Source organism: Nannospalax galili, unplaced genomic scaffold (genome assembly GCF_000622305.1).
Source record: "Nannospalax galili isolate Female #2095 unplaced genomic scaffold, S.galili_v1.0 scaffold999, whole genome shotgun sequence".
NCBI lineage: Eukaryota > Metazoa > Chordata > Mammalia > Rodentia > Spalacidae > Nannospalax > Nannospalax galili.
This window is the reverse complement of record NW_008344824.1, coordinates 880,595-903,032: the sequence shown is the minus strand read 5'-3', so window position 1 is coordinate 903,032 and position 22,438 is coordinate 880,595. Positions and strand designations below refer to the sequence as shown.

At 40.2% G+C, this 22,438-nt stretch overlaps 1 protein-coding gene across 1 annotated transcript in view; it reads left to right on the top strand.

Moving 5' to 3' along the window:
- Nucleotides 1-22,438, top strand: part of Ryr3 (ryanodine receptor 3) — a 595,983-nt gene that overhangs the window by 402,409 nt on the left and 171,136 nt on the right. The window contains exons 36-38 of the mRNA XM_017800130.2: nucleotides 829-1,029; nucleotides 8,184-8,286; nucleotides 9,084-9,221. Of these exons, the coding sequence (XP_017655619.1) occupies nucleotides 829-1,029; nucleotides 8,184-8,286; nucleotides 9,084-9,221 (442 nt within the window). The remainder of the gene's footprint in view (nucleotides 1-828; nucleotides 1,030-8,183; nucleotides 8,287-9,083; nucleotides 9,222-22,438) is intronic.

Below are 22,438 nucleotides of genomic sequence, written 5' to 3'. Positions count from 1 at the left end.
ACCACCTGATAATGAATGTCTCAGTATATCCTCATCACTAAGTGAGGCGCAACTGTAACGGGAAAACAACACATTTCTAGATTTTTTATGATTTCCCCCAATCTTTTAAAGTTTTCTCACACACAGTTTCAAATTTATGTAAAAAACAACTTAAATTTACAGAATTATAAGATTATTATAACAAAAGAATCGTGGTGCTGAAGAGATGGCTCAGTGGTTAAAAGCAGTGGTTGCTCTTGCAGAGGACCTGGGTTCAATTCCCAGCACCCACATGGCAACTAACTACTATCTTTAACTCCAGTTCTGGGAGATCTGACACCCTCTTCTGACCTCCATAGGCATTGCACAACATGGGTGCACCTACCTATATGCAGGCAATACACCTAAAATAAAATAATAATAATAAATATTTTTTAAAAGACCAATCACAGGTGAACTGTATAGGTGAACAGCCATAGGGAAAAATGGAGCTGAGGAGAAGGGTCTCGGCTTTCCATGCACGACAGCTGGGAGGTATCAGACAGACAAGTAAGACTCACATCAGCAATTGGCCTGGTTTTTGTACAGGGCTTCCCGGCAAAGCATGTTTTTAGAAATGCTGCTTTCAGTGAGCTCTTTTCTCTCTCATTCCCTTAATGGTTGAAATCCACATCTCCAGATTTAGTCAGACTTGGATTCAGTAGCTTCATTGTTCCTATGTGCCAGTGGACAAACCGTTATACTTACCTAAGTGTCAGTGCCGTCGTCTGTAAAGTGAGGTGCTGACAGCTTCACCACTGTGCACAGAGTGTGTTCCATAGGCATTGTGCATGCATACTCTCCTTGCAGATGTGTGAGCTCCTCAGCTATCTCTGTGACTGCGAGCTGCAACACCGAGTAGAGGCTATTGTGGCATTTGGTGACATTTACGTGTCCAAGCTGCAAGCAAATCAGAAGTTCCGCTACGATGAACTCATGCAAGCCCTCAACATGTCTGCAGCCCTGACTGCCCGGAAGACCAGGGAGTTCCGCTCACCACCCCAGGAGCAGGTGAGTCCATCCTGAGCTGCCATCCAGTTCTTATGGAACAACTAGAAATTCCAGGACAGGACACATGAAACCTTTATGATGACCTCAACAGACTGAAGAGCTACAGAAACCCAAATGACCCACCACAGCACCAGGAAAGAAGCTGAATCCTAAGCAAGTGGTGACTGAGGAGTGCATGCCAATTATCTTGGCTGGGAAAATAACCCTTTCTAAACCGAGGAGAGGGTAGAGCTTCCTCCTTTCCCCTCCCCTCCCCTATGTATGTCTTTACTAATGAATAGAAAACCAGACCATTATTGGGGTTCAGCTGATACCTCAGTCACAGTTCTCAATCTGATCCTTCCAAAAGTCACTACCTCTCAGGGGCTGGAGAGATGGTTAAGGGCACTCACTGCTCTTGCAGTCAACCTGGGTTCAAATTCCAGCACCCACATAGTGGCTAACAACTGCCTGTAGCTTCAGTTCCAAGGGATTCAGTGCCCTCTTCTGTGGGCACTGCACAAAATGGGCGCACTAATATACATACAGGCATAACACTCATAGGCATAAAAATGAAATAAGGTTTTTCAAAAGTCACTATCTGTCTAAGACAGAAAAATATATAGTTGCTATGCCCTGTCTTATGATTATGAGAATTGGGGCCTAACCGTCTCATCTAATGTTCCCACGACCCTGAAGCCAGTAGCTATCACTAAGTCTCCCTAGCCCTATGAAGCCTGGAATACATCATGAATCATTTTTTAATATTTTGTTTATTATTTTTACTTTATGTATATGAGTGTATTGCCTAAATTTATGTAAGTGCACCCATGTCATGCAATGCCTGTGGAGATCAGAAGAAGGCATTGGATCCCCTGGAACTGGAGTTATAGGTAATTGTTAGCCACCATGTGGGTTCTGGGAATTGAACCCAGGTCCTCTGCAAGAGCAGTCAGTGCTCTTAACTGCAGAGCCATCTTTCCACTCCCATTAGTCATTTTTTTATAATTTATTGTCTTCTTTGTATACCCCACCCATGGTTGTCCTTGCTAAGATCAAAGGCTTGTTTGAGAAGAGTCTATATGAGGGTGTGGCATCTCCTGGAATAATAGTTTCCATTTATCCCCACTCAGCAGCACCTACACTCTCCAGGCTAGTTGGTTACTTCTCCCTAAGTATTCAAAAAGAAGGTAGATCTTGCAGTGAAGAAATCTGTTCTTTGTCTTTCACACCACATCTTTTTTTTAAATTGAGCTTTTTAAATTTCATACAACATTCCCCACTCAAATCCAGACCCCTCCCCAATCCATGCCTCCCCCTATGCCCCCACCAAACCCTATGCACTCTGCCATACATGGTGAGTCCTATTTCAAACCACATTTTTGATCTTATATATATTTAATAAGTGCCCTATTCATTGTTGTCCATATAATTACAACTATTTTATACTAATGGCTTAACTACAACTTCATCTAATTACTTTCCTAACCTATTTTATGGAACATAGATATTTATATTCGCTTATGAATAGACCACATATCTTAGCTTTGGAAAGACTCACTTGAGTGATATGCTAAAAAGAAGGCAAAGCTAATCATCTCTCTAGTTGCAAAATGAGAGGGCCCTTGGGATTGGCTAAAATAGATCATTGTGCTATGTCAAATGCATGAGTATGCTGTTTCCCCAGTTACTGCTCAAAAGTACTCTTGAGGACTTTACAAATGTTAAAGGCTGCTTTTAGACTGGTGGTGAATGTGAATGCTCCCCATGCCACTGAGCAAAGACCACTGTCTCATACACTTGTGAAATACTGGAAGACAATGTAGTGTTTACAAACACTAGTATTGACTTCAGAGACAACACTCCAGGTCTGGCTCTCCCCATCATTCACCTGTGATAATTGGGTTCCTGACCTCTCTGTCTCAATTTCTTCTGCTGCTATGTGTGGGTAACGTTTGTATTTTTGACCCATGGTTCTTGTGAGGATAACATGAGATAACTTATTCTGACTGCTTAGCCTGACCCCTTCCATTGAGTAAGAATTCTGTAAATATTACCTGATCTACCACTAGTTTTAGTGTTAGAGACACCTGCACCCTAATGCCTTCTTCTGTGACCCTCAGTCGGTGCCTCTGTAAATGGAGTTCACAAGTCTTCTAATAGCTCTTTAACCCAGCCAATACCAACCACAGTTATCCTTTCGGCATAGTCTGTACTTCTGGAAGGAAAATGTTGGCTCTCACCCTCTTTTTCCAATTCTAACTTCAGACTTTCTCCTCTGCCCTCCCTAAGACTTCTATTACATCTTCCATCAGTCTTCTAAACAGAGAAACCATTCAGAACTCTGTAACTCAAATTCTTCTGTAATGCACAGACCCACTGATTCTTGAATAGAGAGTCACCTGAGGAACTATTAATAAGCCAGATTCCCTGGTCTCACTCCTAAGGTCTCTGAATCAGCAGGTGTAGGGTGAGGTTCCAAGTTTTTCATTGTTAGCAAGTTTCAGGCAATGCTGATTGCTGCTGGACTAAAATAAAATAGGAAAAGGGGCTAAGGCTATGGAATTCACCTACTCCGTCTCCACCTGTACTAGAGAGTTTACTTCAAGAGGAGACCTACCCATAGAATTTTCAACATAAGGAAGCATTTCGTGTCATTGGAGGAGGATTTATACCAACATCAGAGGTTAGCAATACAGAATTACTTGGAAAATAAGACATTTGTAAATTAGAGTTTTTAAAGGTGTTATTCTTTGACAACCTCCAAGGAGAAGATAAAGCTTATAATCCTCGTATCCACAGAGGATTAAAAGTAGCCAGGCGTGGTGATGCATGCCTTTAATCCCAGCACTTGGGAGGAGAGGCGGGCATATCTCCATAAAAAAAACAAGGCCAACTTGGTCTACATAGAGAGTTCTAGGCCAACTGGGGCTACATGAAGACCCTATCGCAAACAAACAAAAAAGTAGTGGGGAAGACTCCTTGAGGAACACAACCAAATACAAAAGGTAAAACTATATTAATCTCATGGTTGATGGCAAATTGAGCAAGGTCAGCCAGCCTTTCACTTCAGAAAGGCCTTCAGTAAAGGGAGGACATGGCCATCAGAAAATGCTTGGCCCATCTTGCCATCTTTTGGCTCTATGTCCCCTAGGCCAGTGGGGCTCTGCTTCCTAAGTTTTCCATCAAAGAAGGAATCTTTTAGCAAAGAGATTCATTTTCTAACTTTGAAACCATTTTTAAGAACTTGTATTTATTTAATAAACAACTTATCTACCTTGATATAATTATCATAATTTAATTTTTCTAGTTTATTTAATAGATAACAATAAATGACAAATAACACCCCTGCTCACTTACAAAAAGGTTTTCAAGGGCTGGAGAGATGGCTCTGTGGTTAAGGCCACTGGCTGCTCTTGCAGAAGATCTGGTTTCAGTTCCCAGCATCCACATGGCAGCTAACAACCATCCATAACTCCAGATCTAGGAGATCTGACGCCCTCTTCTGGCCTCTGTGGGCATTGCACAACATGGGTGCACTTACATACATATAGGCAACACACACATAAAAATATATTTTAAAAAAGATTTTGAATAGAAGTTCTGCATGAAAGTCTTCCAAATAATGTTAAGGTTCAATGAGAGATTGGAAATTTTCCAACCTAGAAGTCCTTAACAGATGGAGAAAAACCCTTTGTTTCATGTGTGGAATATCATGGCTTGAGACAGCAAAAGGCACAAGATTACCTTAAGTTGCCTCTTTAGTCCCTCCACGTATTCACTGATCTGAGGTTATGGTCCTGGAGAAGTATTCCAAAGTCCAGGAACATGGAGGAAATGAATAGTAGCTTAATTTTCACTGACTTCTGCTGGCATTACTTTTCATGATTAATGTAGACACAACGCAAGTACCCTACTTTGTCACCAATAGCAGTCACATGTTTTTCATGGCACTTTGTAGCAGTTATAGTGTTTAGAAATATCTCTCACATTCATCACTGCTTATGATCACATGGGCTTTGAGAGTTGCCACTGGCTCTCTTCATGTCAGCTAATAAAGAAGTGCAAGTTTGTATGTCTTCTTTAAAATATTAATCTGTAAATCAGTTTATGAGACTCACCAGACTGTCAGAGGAACACATGAGAAACACAAAAATTCAAGACTCCAGGGCTGGAGAGATGGCTCAGCGGTTAAGAACACTGGTTGTTCTTGCAGAAGACCCAGGTTTGAATCCCAGCACCCATGTGACAGCTAACAACTGTCCATAACTCCAGTTCCAGGGGATCTGATGGCCTCTTCTGTCCTCTGGCAATACACGCATACACATAAAATAAAAATGAAATATTTTTTAAAAATCAAGACTCCCTAGGATAAAACTATATAGAAGTGTGGTAGAGTGACCACAGGACATAAATCTACATGTCAAAAACAAAAACTAGCTGGGTGTGGTAATACAGGTCTTTAATCCCAGAATTTAGGAGGCAGAAGCAGGAGGATCTCTGAACTCTAGTCCAGCTGGTCAATGTAGCGAGTTCCAGGCCAGCTGAGGGTACATGAGAAGGCTCTCTCTCAAAAATAAATAAGTAAATAATTAAAAATAAAATGAAATTCTTCCTTATGTATGGATCCTAGCTCCAAATCTTGTTTCTCTTACCACTTATTAAAGAAGGGGGATAAAGAGATGGCTCAGCAGTTAAGAGCACTGACTCCTCTTGTAGAGGACCTGGGTTTGATTCCCAGCAACCACATGGTGGCTATGAACCATCCTTAACTCCAGTTCCTGGGTAATCTGAAGCCCTCTTCTGACCTCTGCGGCGTTGCATAATACAGGTGCACTCACATATATGCAGGCAATACACTCATACACATAAAATAAAAATAAATATTTTTTAAAGAAGTTAATTTGGGCAACAAATGGACACTATTACAGAGTTCACTACAGTTCAAACACAGACAGTAAGTAACTGTGAGGTGCCCAGCCCCAGGTGATAGATCTACAATGCACCCTCTACACCTGAGACTCAGGGAGCATCATCGAAGAGGGAGCAAAAAGAATGGAAGAGCCAGAAGGATAAAACACCTGCTGCTAGTTAATGCAGCCTAGACATAACAGGAAGGCCGAACCAGTGAACTCTCCACACTATGGTAGTCTAACAAGATCTGCCTAATGACAAAACGAGTTGATATGCCAAGGTGGATGGAGGGAATGTCAACAGGTTCCACCTCCAGATGAGAGCTATAGGTGACCAATGAATGTGGAGGGAGGGAGAATCAATATCCTCCAGGGACTACCTCCCTGGGAGGTTATCTCACCCCAAGTGGGCAGCCCTAAATACAGGTACACACAAGCACCACTTCATAGACTCAGTACATTTTATGTTTGTGTGTGTGTACATTTGTATATATAAAATATTTATAAATACATGTATGTACATGTAATAATAATGAAAAAGAGGATAAGAAATTGAGAGGGAGGGGCTGGAGAGATGGCTCAGCATTTAAGAGCACTGACTGCTCTTGTAGAGGACTCGGGTTCGATTCCCAACACTCACATGGCGGCTAGGAATTGTCCTTAACTCCAGTTCCAGGGAAATCCGAAGCCCTCTTCTGACCTCCACGGCATTGCACGACACAGGTGCACTCACATACATGCAGGCAATGCACTCATACACATAAAATAAAATAAGAAATAAAATAAGAAAAAAAAGAAATTGAGAGGGAATGGGGGACATGGGAGGAGTTGGTGGGGAGTAGGAGGGATGGAAATACTGCAGACACAATACTCATGTGTTAACTCCTCAAAAGTCAAAAGATAATAAATTAAAATCTTACTAAAAACTCAATAAATCTAGCTCTAGTGAGCATTAGAAAGAGTTGAAGTTGAGAAATGTATATAGTACTTCTCTAAATAATTTTCAAATGTTTAATTACCTGGTAGAAAAATGGAGCAAGAATGTGAAAAGAAAAAAAATTTCTAAAATATGAAATAAAATTGGTCTTTCTGTGTGGAAAAATGAAGCTCAGCCTCACCAGTTAAATGCAAATTAAAGCAACAGGGATAAGACATTCTTCACCCATTTAATTGGAAAATATTTGAAAATATGTTAACTCTCATTACTGTAATAGAGATAGCAAAGTAATATATACACTTACATAAATTTGGAACAATGCAAATTGTTGTGAGCTTTCTGAAAAGCAATTTACCAATTCATATCAAAAAGCCATTAGTACAAGAAGACCTGTTGCGCCATTCATTTTGCTTATAGGAGTTTATCCTAAGAAAATGATCAGTCGGGTGAATAAAAAACACATCAATTGTTCAAGGCAACTTTGTTTCTAAGAAAAATACAAACAGGACTGGAGAGATAGCCCAGTAGGTAAAAGCCCTCACTGCACAAGAAGACCCTACTTCAAATCCTCAGAACCCACATAAAAGTTGAATACATAATGTGAGCCTCTCTAATCCCAATACTCATGTTACTCATGTGGGAAGATGGGAAATGGAGACAGGAGGGTCCCCGAAAGCTCATGGGCCAGCTAGCCTGGTGTGTAAACAGCAGAGGCTTTGTCTCAAACAACATGGAAGTTGACAATAAACATCCAATGTTGTCTTCTGACTGCCACATGGGTGTCATGGCTCAGGTGTGCCCAGATTCACACACACAAATGAACACACACACATCATATGTTTATCCCCCAAAAATAAAATAGAAACAAGCATATCATAACAGAAAATTAATTTTACATAAATTATTAGCTATCCATAGAGTGAAATACATTGCACCTATTTAAATTCATGTTAAGAAAATAGTCAAGACAAATTAAGTGGAAAATCAGATTTTAAAGAAAATTTATCTAGAGTGTGGTTTGAATCTGTGTGGGTGTACATAAAGGTTGGAACATTTTAACTAAGATATTATTAAGATGAATTATGGGGTGTTGGGATCAGGGTGAATTTTCTACTCTAGATAGTCTCCAATTTTTATGCAATCAATAAACTACCTTTAGAATCAGGGAAAGGAGAAAACTACCTCTATATGTTGGCCGCTTTTACTTCCCCTGGTCCCCCAAAAACTTTTAAATAAAAATTTGAAAGACTGATGTCTTAGACACGACCTGAGTTCCTCTGGCTGACATGAAGAACCAGTTAGCCGTTTTTCTTTTGCCCTCGCAGATCAATATGCTTCTCAACTTTCAACTGGGAGAGAACTGTCCCTGCCCAGAGGAAATCCGGGAGGAGCTGTATGACTTCCACGAGGACCTTCTTGTTCACTGTGGTGAGCTGCTGAGGGATTGGCTAGAGCAGGAGCACATTCCTGATTCCTTCCTTAGTGTGCCAGTGAGGTGCTGGAACGTTTCTCTTCTGTTTAACCTTTTGGGACCAGTTGTTCAAGAAGTGACTTTATCCAAACTACATGGGTCAGAGAGGATACAGGAAGGGTCCCTAGCCAAAATGACTGAAAGCCTAGAAGAGTCTTTACGAAGTACACAGGGGGAACAGGGAGGAGTCTGGAGAAAGAAGGCAATGGTTGATTGTATGAACACCGCACCAGCTTACTTACAGTGATCATAGTTGGCATATTCTGCCCCCACCTGACCTGAGATTCTGATCCCTTTTCTTTTCAGCTATTGTAGTTAATGGGAGGAGGTGAGTGTCTTCCCTGAAAGATTCTAAGCCAGCGATTGCTGCTTTGGTGCATATCTGCTGCTTATATGTGACTGGGCATTTCTGATGCTTGTCCATGAGTAGTTGAGTAATTGATGTATGGAAAACGGCTGAGGTTTTCATTTGAATAAATGTTAGTCTGAGTCTGTCTTTCTGGAGACTCTAGAGCCTCTTCTGAGTATAGGTTAGCAAAAGTAAAGCTTTGGGATTAAATTTGATATTCTGGGACACAGGAAATCATCTTTTTCCACAACTTCTCAAAAGATATGGTATAGAAAAATATTCACAGGAGGCTGCCTATAACCTCTTTAAAATGTCCCAGAAGAATCAGAAGTAGTTTTTTTATATTTTTTCTAATACTTAAAGGTTTCAGTTTCATTTTCTGTACTCTGTTCTGTTGCTTGCTAGGGGTTCCCTTGGAGGATGAAGAGGAAGAAGAGGAGGACACTTCCTGGACAGGAAAACTGCGTGCTTTGGTATACAAAATCAAAGGCCCACCCAAGCCAGCGAAGCAGCAGCCAACAGAGGAAGAAGAACGATGTCCTAGTAAGTGACAGTGTCTTTCAATCACAGTACTCCCAACTCTACTTTTCTGAGAGTTAATTAATGTTACTGACTCTCTTACACATATCATAAGATGTGCGGGGTCTGCCTGACTGAAGTAACCACATGGAGATTGTATAATCATCACTGGTAGTCACTGTTTGGTTTTTTTTCCTGTTCTGCCTCTCCTCTGATGAAAGGAACTCACTTTCAAACTTTCCTGAAACCTAGGAGCTCAATTGCTTGGTGTCTGCTTGTATAGTCTGTCTACTTAGATTTCCTATACAGACTTCTGTTCTTTCAACTTTTAAGCACTGTCTACTTCTGTCACATCTACTTGTGGTTCCTTAAGCATAGGAAACTGCTCCACTGAAAAAGTAAACAGTAGTAAAACAGGATTTGTAAAATAAATAGGTGATCTCTTTCTTTCTTTCTTTATTATAGTATTGAGAATGCACCTTACAGTCTTTGACCTTTTTTTTAAAGGTGTCAATTATTGTTCAAATTCATTTCTCTATTCCTTACCCTGTAAATAACCCCACCCATTTGTTCCATGCTGAAACAAGATCATTGACGTGTTTGACTTCTCTAAATGTTAATATTTCAAGAGGAAGATTGTCTGAATGTTATATATAATCAGTCTACTCCTTGCTACAGATTCAGAAAATTTATCATTTGTCTAAAGAAGAATTAATATCTCAGGTTTGATATCATTGCCTTTTATCTTGTTCCCTGCTCCTATCCATCTTGGAACACATTTTAAGATCATCTACCAGAGCAATAGACCTTTCAGGATATAATAGGTTTGTCTGGAAATATCACTTTGGGGTTCATACATCTTATTGCCCTTTATATTAACCTTTCATCTGTGTGTCAGAATATCTCTGAGGGGGACAGATCATCCCCATATATCAGCAGAAGCTTTGGAGCCTCTGGGAGAGTAAATTGTGACTTCATACCAGCAATCCTTGATTCATCCTTTTCCCATCACTGTGGAAAGGGAGAGTGGGTGAAAATAGACCACCTTTGTGGTTACTGCCAAAGAAAGACTGCAAATAGCTTACACTGAACAATGTGTCTCCTATATCACCTACTCAAAGTCTATTCTGGAAGTCCATGCTACTTTCTGGCAGTATGCTGTGACTGGGGTCCTACAGAGTGACCACATTATGTTAGGTAAATGGAGTTATTCAGATGAAATCACTCATCATCTGCCTCTTAATGTCTGACTCAGGATGGGTTCAGACAAGGATTACCACATTCAGCACTACACCTCAGACCTCAAGAAGATACCATGTTCTGTCTGTTTGGGTGGAGCATGTATATCTGAGATGCTGACTCTCATGTGAGAATGCATGTCTCCACCATGCTGCCTCCCTACCACAGCTGGAGTTATCAGAGGTCCAAGCTTCATGTCCTGAGTGCTCTTAGATCCCAGAAGAAAAGGAAATCCTCAAGCTGTTCATGTGTCCCTGATTGTTAATATGTAGATTCCCTTCAGAATGTCCCAGAGACATGGCTAGACTGACATTTTAAGATAAATTCTGGGGAACAACTTAGTTCCCCCCAAAAGAATTGTTTTAATTGTATCACATGAAGATAGTGTTTACAAATGTATATCCAGGTTCAAAAAAGGTTAAAATCCTATAAATTACTAGCAATTTTGTCCATGTTACTATGTATATGATTTCTCTTATCCTTGTGTTTTATAAAATCGTAAAAGTATACGTGATGACAGTGAACTGGCAATTTACCACATACCTCCATATATACTAATTAGTGAAAGAGGAAAGCTTTCTTCATTTTTTCTTTGTTAATTGAAGGGAATATGTACTTGTCCAATGTTTTTTTTCTTTCCATCTTTACTTAGTTCCACAAAATAATTTCCCGGTGACTGTTTATCACAAGTTCAAGATAACTAAAGCAAATAAAGCTGTAGCTTCAACTCGGGTCTTTTGCTCTCCCTGTTCAGTGATGCTATTTCCATTGTGCCATGCTCTTTCACTCACTGTACCATAAAGCTTGCCGAAGAACTTACCAACCTATGTACCATACACACACACACACACACACACACACACACACACACACAAATACTTGCCTTTTGTTTTATATGGTGTTGCTTTGCTTTCTTCTGTTTTGTTTTGAGACAGTTTTGCACTATATAGCCCTTATGATCCTCCTGCCTCAGTGTGTATGTGCTGCCAAGCCAGATTGTAGAATAATTCCTAAACATCATTATATTTTATATTGTTTATTATATCTGTGCGATTAATCACACTTTGAGTTGTTTTTGATGAAAGTCAAAACCCAGTTTTTAATGTTTAGAAGTCAGTGAAGCCAAGGATTTGCACTGGGGGTCTTTGTGATGGTGGTCCCACCCTGAGATTCTCTTCTATGAATAATTGACTTCAGGGGTAAAGGCTCAATTTTTTTTAGGAAAGAGGGAATAGCAATGTTCTGAAACTCTTTAGAAACTGCTAGCTGTCTCAGTGTTAAGGATTTTTGCCTAAATTAACTCCAAGCCATGTTGTCAATGAAAACTATTACAATATTATCAAAGGGGTATCTGATAATGATATATAAATCATATAGCAGCAACCCATACTACTAAGTCATGTTTTTTGTGTCTTATCCAGAAAATTCTTAGATCTCTTATGTGCTAAGACTAGACTGCACACTACAGTTAAAGTGGGGTTTCCTTAAATAGAAATGTGTAGCAGTTGAGTTACTCCTCCAGAAGAGATCAAGCATCTGTTTCTCTTGAACTCTAAAGTTAATAAGATGAAAACCACCTATCAGGTTTTACAGATGAAATTTGATGCACTGAATGCTCTCTCATGGGTGATGGTTTTCCTCATCTTTTCTATATGAAGAAACGTCCCAAAGGATATTATGTTCTCAAGCAATATGAACAAAGGAGAGAAGAACCCCTGCTGATGTCATGTTTCTGTGTTTAGAGACCCTGTGATGGCCCACTGTGATGCAGTTGTGGAAAGCAGGGTTAAGAACTGGGCATAGCTGAGCATGTGAGTCTGTCTGAAGGAGGTGAATGGAACTCTTATTGTAGTCTGTTCTTAGTCCTGTATGCTTGCCGCAGACACTGCCTCTCACAGAGCTGACCTGGCATCCTTATGCTTGAGAGGTACTTGCTCTCTCCTACTCTTCTTCTGAAGACCAGACCAGAGGTGTCCCTAGAGATGACCATGAATCCATCAAGCCCCAAAGCTGCTACTTGGAGAAACTTGTGTCTTATGAATGGTCTGAGAGCCCTGGGCCAAATTCTTTCCAGTTGAATACTATAGTTCATTAATAGTACTGAGGAGGAGAAATGCTGTTTACTACCAGAATAGTCCCAGGCCTGGCCTGTGCTGCAAATGCATGCGGAGTAAAATGGCCAGTGAGGGGTAACTCTATGCAGCTCAGGTTGCATCATTAAGCCTCTTCTGCATTCTCCCAAAATTTCCCTTCCCCAAGACAGACAAACATACACACACACACACACCACACCACACACACACACACACACACACACACACACACACACGCACCTCCCCCATGAAGTCTTTCTTCAAACCTCATTCTCCTTCCTCCTGCCCCAGTATATCAAATGTGAACTCTAATAGAACATATATGGATTTCCTCCTTGCATGGGGTTTTTATGTGCCTGTTGTTAGGTCCTAATACCAGAACTTTTTAAATATTTTATTTATTATTTTTATTTTATATGTATTCGTGTATTGCCTTCATGTAGGTAAGTGCACCCATGTTGTGCAATGCCCATGGAGGACAGAAGAGACTGTCGGATCCCCTGGAACTGGAATTACAGACAGTTATTAGCTGCCATGTGGGTGCTGGGATTCAAACCCTGGTCTTCTGCAAGAACAGTGTTCTTAACTCAGCCATCTCTCCAGTCCCAATACAAGAACTTTTACCTACATTGTTTCATTGACCCCCCCAAAATTTTTTTTACCTACAACTGCATATTAGTCACTTAAGACTCACAAACATGAAAAATGGGGCCTTGTACATAAAGGAAGAAATGGATATGCATAAATATCCGTTAGATATCTCTTAGAATAATGTGGTTAGATATACTTACTACTACTTAGTAGTATGGTAGTATGATTAGACTATAATAAAATACAGACGGGACTATAATAAAATACAGACAAAAATACAATACATGGCCAGAGAAGAGTTCAAAAAGTGTCATAAAGAATGTAAATGGGGTGCTGGAGAGATGGCTCAGTGATTAAGGGTACTGGCTGCTCTTGTAGAGGACCTAGGTTCAGTTCCTAGCACCCACATGGAGGCTAACAGCCATCTGTAACTCCAGTTCCAGGGGATCCGATGCCTTCTTCTGTCCTCCACAAGCATTGCATGACACCTTACATACATGGAGGCAATACACTCACACATAAAATAAAAATAACAAATAAAATAATTTTTAAGAATGTAAATTGGTTGATTAAATAGAAGGGGAAAGGTATTTTTGTTGAAAATTCTACTCAGCAAATTCTAAAAGACAGAAAAGTTCATCCTGAGTCCCAGGAGTAGCAACAAGATGGGTTGTGAAGAGAAAGTGAATGGGCTGTTATAAGGTGATAAGAACACTAGACCCCAAAGGGTTATTAGTAAAACTGAGTTCAGGTCTAGAGAGTTCTTCATTTCTTGTGCCTGAGCCATGTTTGTTATAGTACTTGGCCCTGGAATTACAAGGGTGGAGGGTTAGCATGTATGTGCACCCACTTTATCCTGTGTGTATTGACTTAAGCTCCCCTGTAAACACTACCTCATTTGCATCTCACAACAATATGTAACATATAGTTTTATTCCTGTTCTACAGTTAAAGAAAATGAAGAAAGGCAGGTTAAGTAACTTGCCAAAGTCACACAGTAGTGGCACTAATGTTGAAATTGGTACTTCTGCGTGCATTGTTTATATAGGAGCACCGTGTCCCCTCTAGGCAATGTCTGTGAAAGGTTCTTAGAGACTAAGCCACTAATGTGCTCAACAGCAATGATATAGTTATGAGGCAGGGCTCCAGAATTAGGTGGCCTTGTCTTACATTCTTGCTCTACCTTATTTCTGTGACATTGAACACAAGAGCGTCTCTGTGTCTCGGTTTTCTCACCTGTAAAATGAGCACAGCTTAAATACTTATTTCATTAGGATATTGTAAAAACTTAAATTTGCTGCTATATGCAAAGTGTTTAAAAGTATATTTGGCACATAGTAAGCCCTTAATTTTAACTGGCTTTGGCTACTAAAATATTGGGTGATTATGTACCATGTTTTGAGCACAGCATTAGATATCAATTAAATCTGTTTTAGAAAAAGTCTTAGGGTCTTTCACTTAGGGTCTTTCATTCTTTTTTTAAGGTTTATTTTATTTTTAATAATGTGTATCTATGTGTGTCTATATGTGGGTATTTACATGTGTCTGTATGTGAGTATTTACATATGTAGTGCCCCTGGATATCAAAGGTATCAAATCTCCTGGAGCTGTAATTATAGGCAGTTGTGAACTACACAGCATGAGTCCTGGGGACTGATTTCAGCTCCTCTGCAAGAGCAGTATGTGCTTTTAACTGCTGAACATCTTCCCAGCTCCAAGAATTTCATTCTTTCAAACACTTTACTGCCATTACCTGCAGCAGGGAGACATGGAGACAGGTTAGGACACAGCAGTTCTTTGGGTGAGATGACTTGCATAAGGGTAATGTGGTAGACAGTCTGATGCCTCCAAAAATATCTAACAGTTCAGTTCTTGAACATTCAAATATTTTAAATGGCAAAGGAAGATGTTAACTGCAGATGGAAGTAAAGATGCTAATCAGCTAACCTTAAAATCAGGGAATGTGGATTATTGGAGTGGGGCCAGAAGAATCATAACAGTCCTTAAAAGTGAAAGAAAGTAACAGAAGAGAGCCAGAGAAATCATATGAGAAGGATCAGGCCTCTAGATAGTACGGAGGACAAAGCAGGATGGCCCTAGAGTTTTCTGAAAGGAATGAATTTAACGTACATAGATTTCAGTCAAGATCTGGTTCAGACTTGTTTTAAGCCAATAACTTTTTTGGTAATTTGCCACATCAGTAGGAAATTAGCATAGATGGTGTACTGGTTACTTTGCTGTTACTGTGATAGAACACCATGACCAAGGCAACTTACAGAAGGAAGAGTTTATTTGGCAGAGACAGGCAGGCAGGCAGACAAACAGAATATCATGGCTGGGAAGACATGGCAAGAGGTGACCAGAACAGAAATTTGAGGGTCGAGTCTTCAGGGATGCACAAGAAGGAGAGACAACAAACTGAAGGGGCAAGGCTATAAACTCTCAAAGCCTGCCCAGTGATGAGCTTCTTCTAGCCAGACCATACCTCCTAAAGGTTCCATGACCCTCCCCAAACAGTGCCACCAAATGACCAAGTGTTCAAATAGTTGAAGCCCATGGGGATACTTTCCATTCAAACCACCACAGTGGTAATGAGGAAAAGTGGAGTGTTGGTGTCAGGAACATGATAAAGTTAGGTTGAAACATCATGACAACCAATTAGAAATTCAAGAAAGAGAAAGGCATTCCAGAGCACCTGTTGTGTGGAAACATTGGCTGGGGGAGCAAAGCCTTCTTTTTATTTAGCTTTGTAGAGCTTACAGCTCTTCTGTGCTCAGAGTAGCTGCCTTGATACCTCCACATGGTAGAAAAACCAGGCATTGTTACTCCTACTGCAGAAGTGAGACACTCCCCAGCTTGTCCACTGCATCATGACAAAGCTGGGGCCAGAACTCACTGTATTTTACTCCTTTTTAGATTCCTTATAGAGGCAGATGCATAAGAGATACTCTGCAGTCTTTTTAAGCAGCCAGGCCCTCTCTTTTGATGACCTGTTTTAGAGCTGGAGAAGAAAGTCTCAGGAGATGGAAACTTTCATACTTGCTACCGGGACACCTTTGTGCCTGGTACTGTGCTAGTCACTAGATATCACTTCTACTGACTTCATCCTCACAGCAAGCAACAAAGAATAGTGATCTCCTGCTTCCCATTTTATACACCATCTAATTAAACCCCAATAAAGATGGTGATCTCAAGTCCCCACCATCCTCTGGGGTTCCATCTGGGCTCCATCTTCATTTCAGGTGTTTCCCCATCACATCAGCAAAGTTTTTGTCCCTTCTGTGCTCTTTTCTTCATCATCATTGCCATCGGTCGTTTAATTGCCTGGATATTTTGAGAAAGTGATTATGAGGCTGGTTGACTGATATCAAAAACAATGGGCTAATTATGTCCTTGTTATGGATGAGACCCCAGGGAGCTATAGAACAGAACCCAGTTGTCTTGTTAGAGTGCAGTTTCACTGGTGGATTACAATGCTCTGGCAGTGAGGGTGGATCCAGATGGCAGGACAGGCAGGGCCAGGGTGAAGCCTTTGCCAATATACCTATCTCTATATATGCATGAGGCTCTGACCAAGGAAGAAAACCACAGAGGAGGCCAGAGACATGACTTTGATACCCAGAATCCATGTAAAATACAGCTGGGGGCAGTGAGGTATGTGCTTGTAATCACAGCTCTAGCAAGAGAGACAGGCTGACCCGTAGAGCTTGTTGGCAAGCCAATCTAGCCTACTTGATAAGCTCCAGGCCAGTAAAAGAACTTATCTTAAAAAAGAGGTAGACAACACAAAGTAGACAACAAGATTGACCTCTAGCCTCCACAAACTACTCATACACATTCGCATGTACCTGGACACACATGTGCACTCATTCACACAAACATGCACATGCACACTTGTACACATACACACATACAAATAAAAAGCAGGAGAGAAATGTGGAAACAGATTCAGCAGATATATCCAACAATCAGATAACTGTACATAGTCTGCCTTGAAAGCCAGGCTCCAAAGCTGCTAGGCCAGTGTGACTGGGACATTTCTTGGGGTCCACAACCTGTTGTAATTAGAGTGAGGAAGCTCACATCCCATGCTTAGTTCTACTCCCTTGGTTGCCTCAGCAGACCACCTATTCACAAGAACCTACTTCTGTTCATTACATAGAAATGGATCTTTACCTAAACAAAAAAATAAAGTAAGGATTAAGCTATAAAGATTAAGCTAAAAAGGGTCATGATAGTGGGGAATTTGGTTACTACTACATGTACACTTTATTTTCTTACATGATGGTTATGAGGATGGAATACTAATTCAGATATAGTATTTAACACATTGTCTGATACACTGGAAATGCTTGCTAAACACTGACTATTATTGTTGTAATGAGAAGCATAATAACCAGCAAGGGCTTGAACTTTTTAGCATTCCTCAGCAAGGGAAGCAAATATATATAAATCCAGGCCCAGAAATTCATGGGGGAAGCACAGAAAAATTAGCTTGATAGATTTCCCAAAAGTCTCCTTGAGGTCAATGCATTTAACTTTCCCTGACCTTCCTTGCTACTAAGCAGTACATATTTGACCATTTTGTAAATTTTGATCTGGAGAAATATCCAGGGCACCAAGCACAGAGGTTGTGAGGCCTTCCTCAGTAAATCTTGCTAACTAAATAGGGAGCCTGTGACTGTGCCACACGACCCCTGACAATGAAAGTGTCCTCTCCCTGCCAGCAGTCAGAACAGGAATCACAAAGGCCATCAAGTTTCCCCAGCTCTTTTCCTCCTTGTAGGTGATTAGTGGTGTTCACTGAGCCTTCATAATGGTCCTGACTACCATTAGGAACTGTTGGGATTTTGACATTTGTTTTATTTCTTCAATATCAGGATTTACTCATAGAAGAAGCCAGCTGAATAATACTGAACTAGAATTTTTAAAGTAGTGGTAAAATCCTTGCTGTTAATCCATTTAACCCAGTGAAGGCTTTCATCTGCCATTTGAATGAATTAGTACCAACCTTACAAGAGCTTAATGGACCAGGAAGACACACAATCTCAGGATAGTAAGCCAAAGCAACTTGACTTCATAAAAGTGGACAAAGAGAGGTGGATGACTTATCCAAGGACACACAGCTAAAGCTAGAACAAAGTACCCTTATACCCTGCCCAGGTATTTTTATTGTTTTACTATACCGTAATTTTTCAAGAGGAATTTTTTAGGGTAATTTAATTTTATTGGTAAAGAAATTGAGACTTTAGGAAAGTGAGTGATCTGACTAACAGTGTCAAAAAAAAGACCTAAAACTTTCTTCTTTTTAGGATTTTATATCTGAATCTATTTCATAGTTTATTAAGAAATAGTATGCATAATATAAATTTAAAGCATTAATAAAGAAAACTATTTTCCTGAGTTTTATGAAGGTAAGCATCTCTGAGATACTAAAACTCAAGGGAAGAGATTTCACAGCCTGGGACTCTATCATTTGCAACTGTAATATTAGGTAAGTTTTTGTGTCGCAGGGTTTTTGTTTTTGTTTTTGTTTGGAGGGGTTGTTGTTTGTTTTTTGTCTATAAAAGCAAAATACCAATATAAGGATTCGATGACACGGTGCTAAGTTTCATGTTCTGGTGGCTGGAAGTTTCCACTGAGCTCACTTTCTTCAGCCACTATACAAAGCACAGGTCATAGGCGCTCCCCCACCCACCACCAGCAACATTTATCATTGTTCCAGCAAAAAGCAACAGAAAACACAGCTTAAGTAGAGCAGCTAGGAAGGGGCTGCACTGACTGGCATTGCTGTGGGGTTAGAGATGGAGCCTGCTGGGATGGGTGAATCCAGTGACTGTACTCTCTCTCTCCACAGTCATCTTGGTTCTCAGGCTGACTTTGTTCTTGAGCTGGCAATAGGATGCCAGCTGCCTTCTGGGCCTCATATTCATTCTTTATTGTGTCCAAAGGAAGAGAAACAGTTTCTCCTGTTCTGAGGAGCTAAGTGAGGATCCTGAAATCATCTTTGATTGATTGGAGAAGCTGGTCACAGGATAACCCATAATGCACCATTGAAAATAGTAGATCCTACTTGATTAAAGTAGAAAATAGTAGATCCTACTTGATTAAAGTAGAAAATAGTAGATCCTACTTGATTAAAGTAATGGAACCCACCTTTGAAAGGGAGTAGGGATTTTGAGGAACATGGGCTATAAAGTGGAGAGGAACCCTGTGCAAAACAGGGTTGCTATTAAGAGAGAAAACAAGTCAGGTGGATTCTGGCTATGTGGTTGTATGTGACATGTACAGTAGCTATTATCTGCAGCATCACCAGTTTAATCTCAGTGGAAACATAAGTGGTAATAGCTTCTGATATTCAGAGATAAAGGCAAAGCAAACTGCACTGAAGACCTAGAAACTACTACAAAAGATCTCTCTATGTTGTTCAGTGGCCCATAGCAGCTCCGCAGTGGGTTTTTTCCATGCATAGTATTATTTCTGGCTTAATCTTAAGTTCTGGACCAGTTGGATGGAGACCTCACAGCCTGTCCAAATTTTAACTTCAGAAAGAGTCAAAACTCCTCCAGCCAAGACTTCGGATCAGTCAGAGTACATGAGTTTCCCAATTACTTCTGTAGTGAGTTACCATATACTTTCTGGTCTCACAAACACAAATTTATCATCTTACAGTTCTGGAGGTCACAAGACTAAAATGAATGAGCAGGGCTGCATCCCTCAAGGATCCTCTAAAGGAGAGCTCATTTCTTGATTTTCCATCTTCTAGAAGCTGGAAGACCCCCTGTATTCTTTGGGTAGGGTGTGGTCCCTCTGGTGGAAGCCCCTTCTCTGATGACACCACTAGGCCCTCTGCCTCTCTCATCACAAGTCCTTCTCTGACTCTCTTCCTCCCCTCTCTAAACAACTCTAGGGATGAAATGGGCCTTGAGTAACCCACAATAATCTCAACTCTGAATCCTTCACTTAATCACATCTGCAGAGTCCCTTTTGCTATGGAAGATAACAGTCACAAAGTCTGGAAATTGGGGATATGAACATCTTTTAGGGGGAAGGTATATTGTTCAGTCTTCTATAGGAAAGAAGAAAGCAGAAGTCAAGATAAACCACCATCCCACCACTCTCGGTTCTAGGGGCCTAACCTGGGCCATTGCACTTGCTAGGGAAGTAGTATAACATTGAACTAAATCACCAACCCTGACTTGTTCTCCATACTTGGACATGATCTACTCCTGTCCATGCCTCCAAAGCATCTATAGCATACCACAGGTTGACTTTTTAATCACCTGGAATTTTGAAATAGGTGCACATCATTTAGAGACACATAATTTTCTTTTCTATTGTAATATGAACATTATACATTGTTTTCTACACTTAACAGTACAATACAGTTTTGTTTGCTCTTCTCATTGTAATTAGAAGATTTTTTTCTTCTACTAAAACGATGCAGAATTAAGAGTACTCACAGAAAGTAACAATACAGGTGTGGGATTTGGTTTGACAGGAGCCAACATCTACCCTTTGATAATAAGTGTGAAGTTCATCAAGTGATGGTCACTTGACTTGTGATCTAAATTTGGAGAAAAAAGAAAAGATTCTTTCCAGACCCCTGCATCCTTAAATTGGAAACCTGCACCATGAGACTAAATGACCCTTCTTTTGTGATAGTTGGCACTGGGAAGCTGATCACTTGACCATTTAAAGGGGAGTTATTGTGACAGTGGTAGGTGACTAGGGAATTTTCCACAAGGGTCACATGTGATAGACTTATAGTTTTGAAATCAAAGAAGTGGGTTATAAAATGACGAGTAGATGGAAGTAAACAACTGAATCAGATGCTCCCAAACAGATGCACTGAGGGTAGCTGGGATGGGAAACCACTCTAATCTTTGTTTTTTGTGCAAAATGTGTAACTAGTCCAAAAATCAGGTAGTGAAATAGCTATTTGGTTTTTTATTATTATTTTTATTTTATGTGTATGCATGTATTGCCTGCATGTATGTGAGTGCACCCATGTCATGCAATGCCGCAGAGGTCAGAAGAGGGTTTCGGATTCCCCTGGAACTGAAGTTAAGGATGGTTCATAGCCTCCATGTGGGTGCTGAGAATCGAACCCAGGTCCTCTGCAAGAGCAGTCAGTGCTCTTAACCACCGAGCCATCTCTCCAACCCCGCTATTTGTTTTCTGAAGTATCCCTAGCCATCAAATCTTCCTAAACAATCCAGTGCATTTGAAATATTTCTATTCTGAGTTAGTTTGAATAATCATTTTAAATGTGTTATATAGATCATATATTTGATATAATTGCCTAAATGTGGCTATCTGTAATTATACTAATTGCAAAAATAGAATGAGTTAGAATGTTAATAACAACCTCATTAGTGAAGTCTTTTGTAATTATCAAGGAAACCACAGTACGTGATTCACTTCTCTCAGCGTTTTGTTTGAGGATTTGCTTTATTTTATCATCATAAAACAGAGGCTAAGTTACCAGTCTCCCTCCCTTTCTCCTTCCCTCCCTCTTTCTCTCCCCGCCTCCTTTTCTTCCTTTAAAAGTTCCGTCAAATGAACCATCTACTGTACCTGATAGCCCCATGTCAAAGTGGATGAAAATCTGGAGTCTCGACAAGCTCTGCTGAAGCATCTTCCTCTGCATGTGGTTGAGATTCTGTCAGAATATATGAATCTGTGTGACCAGCATTACTGCAAATAGCACTTTCAAGCTCTTCACTGCACTCTTACCTTGTTTTCAGCAAGGCTGTCCCATGTGAGGACACCTGCCTTTTACAAATACCACAGTGGGAATTTTGTAGTCTTACCAGGCTGCATTTCTAAATATGAACAGAAATAAAAATCAATATTTAGTGGTACCTATCATTAATATGTCTTCTCTCTGGTTATAAGGAGGTTCAGACATATCCTGAGAAGTATTTTAAAATCCTGTAGCAATCATCAGCTTTCCCTGTTCATACAGGGAAAAAAGTACTCGATACAGTAACCACATCTGAACTTCATCTGTTGAAGAAAAGCAGCGTGTCAGACTCATCATAGATGACTAGAATGTTCTGTATCAACTCACTCCATGTATTGCTTGGAAGATTCAGTGAAATGCATGATAGAATTTTTTCTTCTCCACTTTTCTAGTCTCCACCTAATTTATGTTCTAGAAATATAAATAACTGTAGATATAGGAGCCTTTGGAAGAAAGGGAGACTTTACAGTTCTTCCTGCCCATCCCTTTTCAGAGTGTACATCATCATAAAGGCCATGCCTTCTTATAAATTGTCATATTTCTTAACCATTTTAAACAACAGTTTTGCCC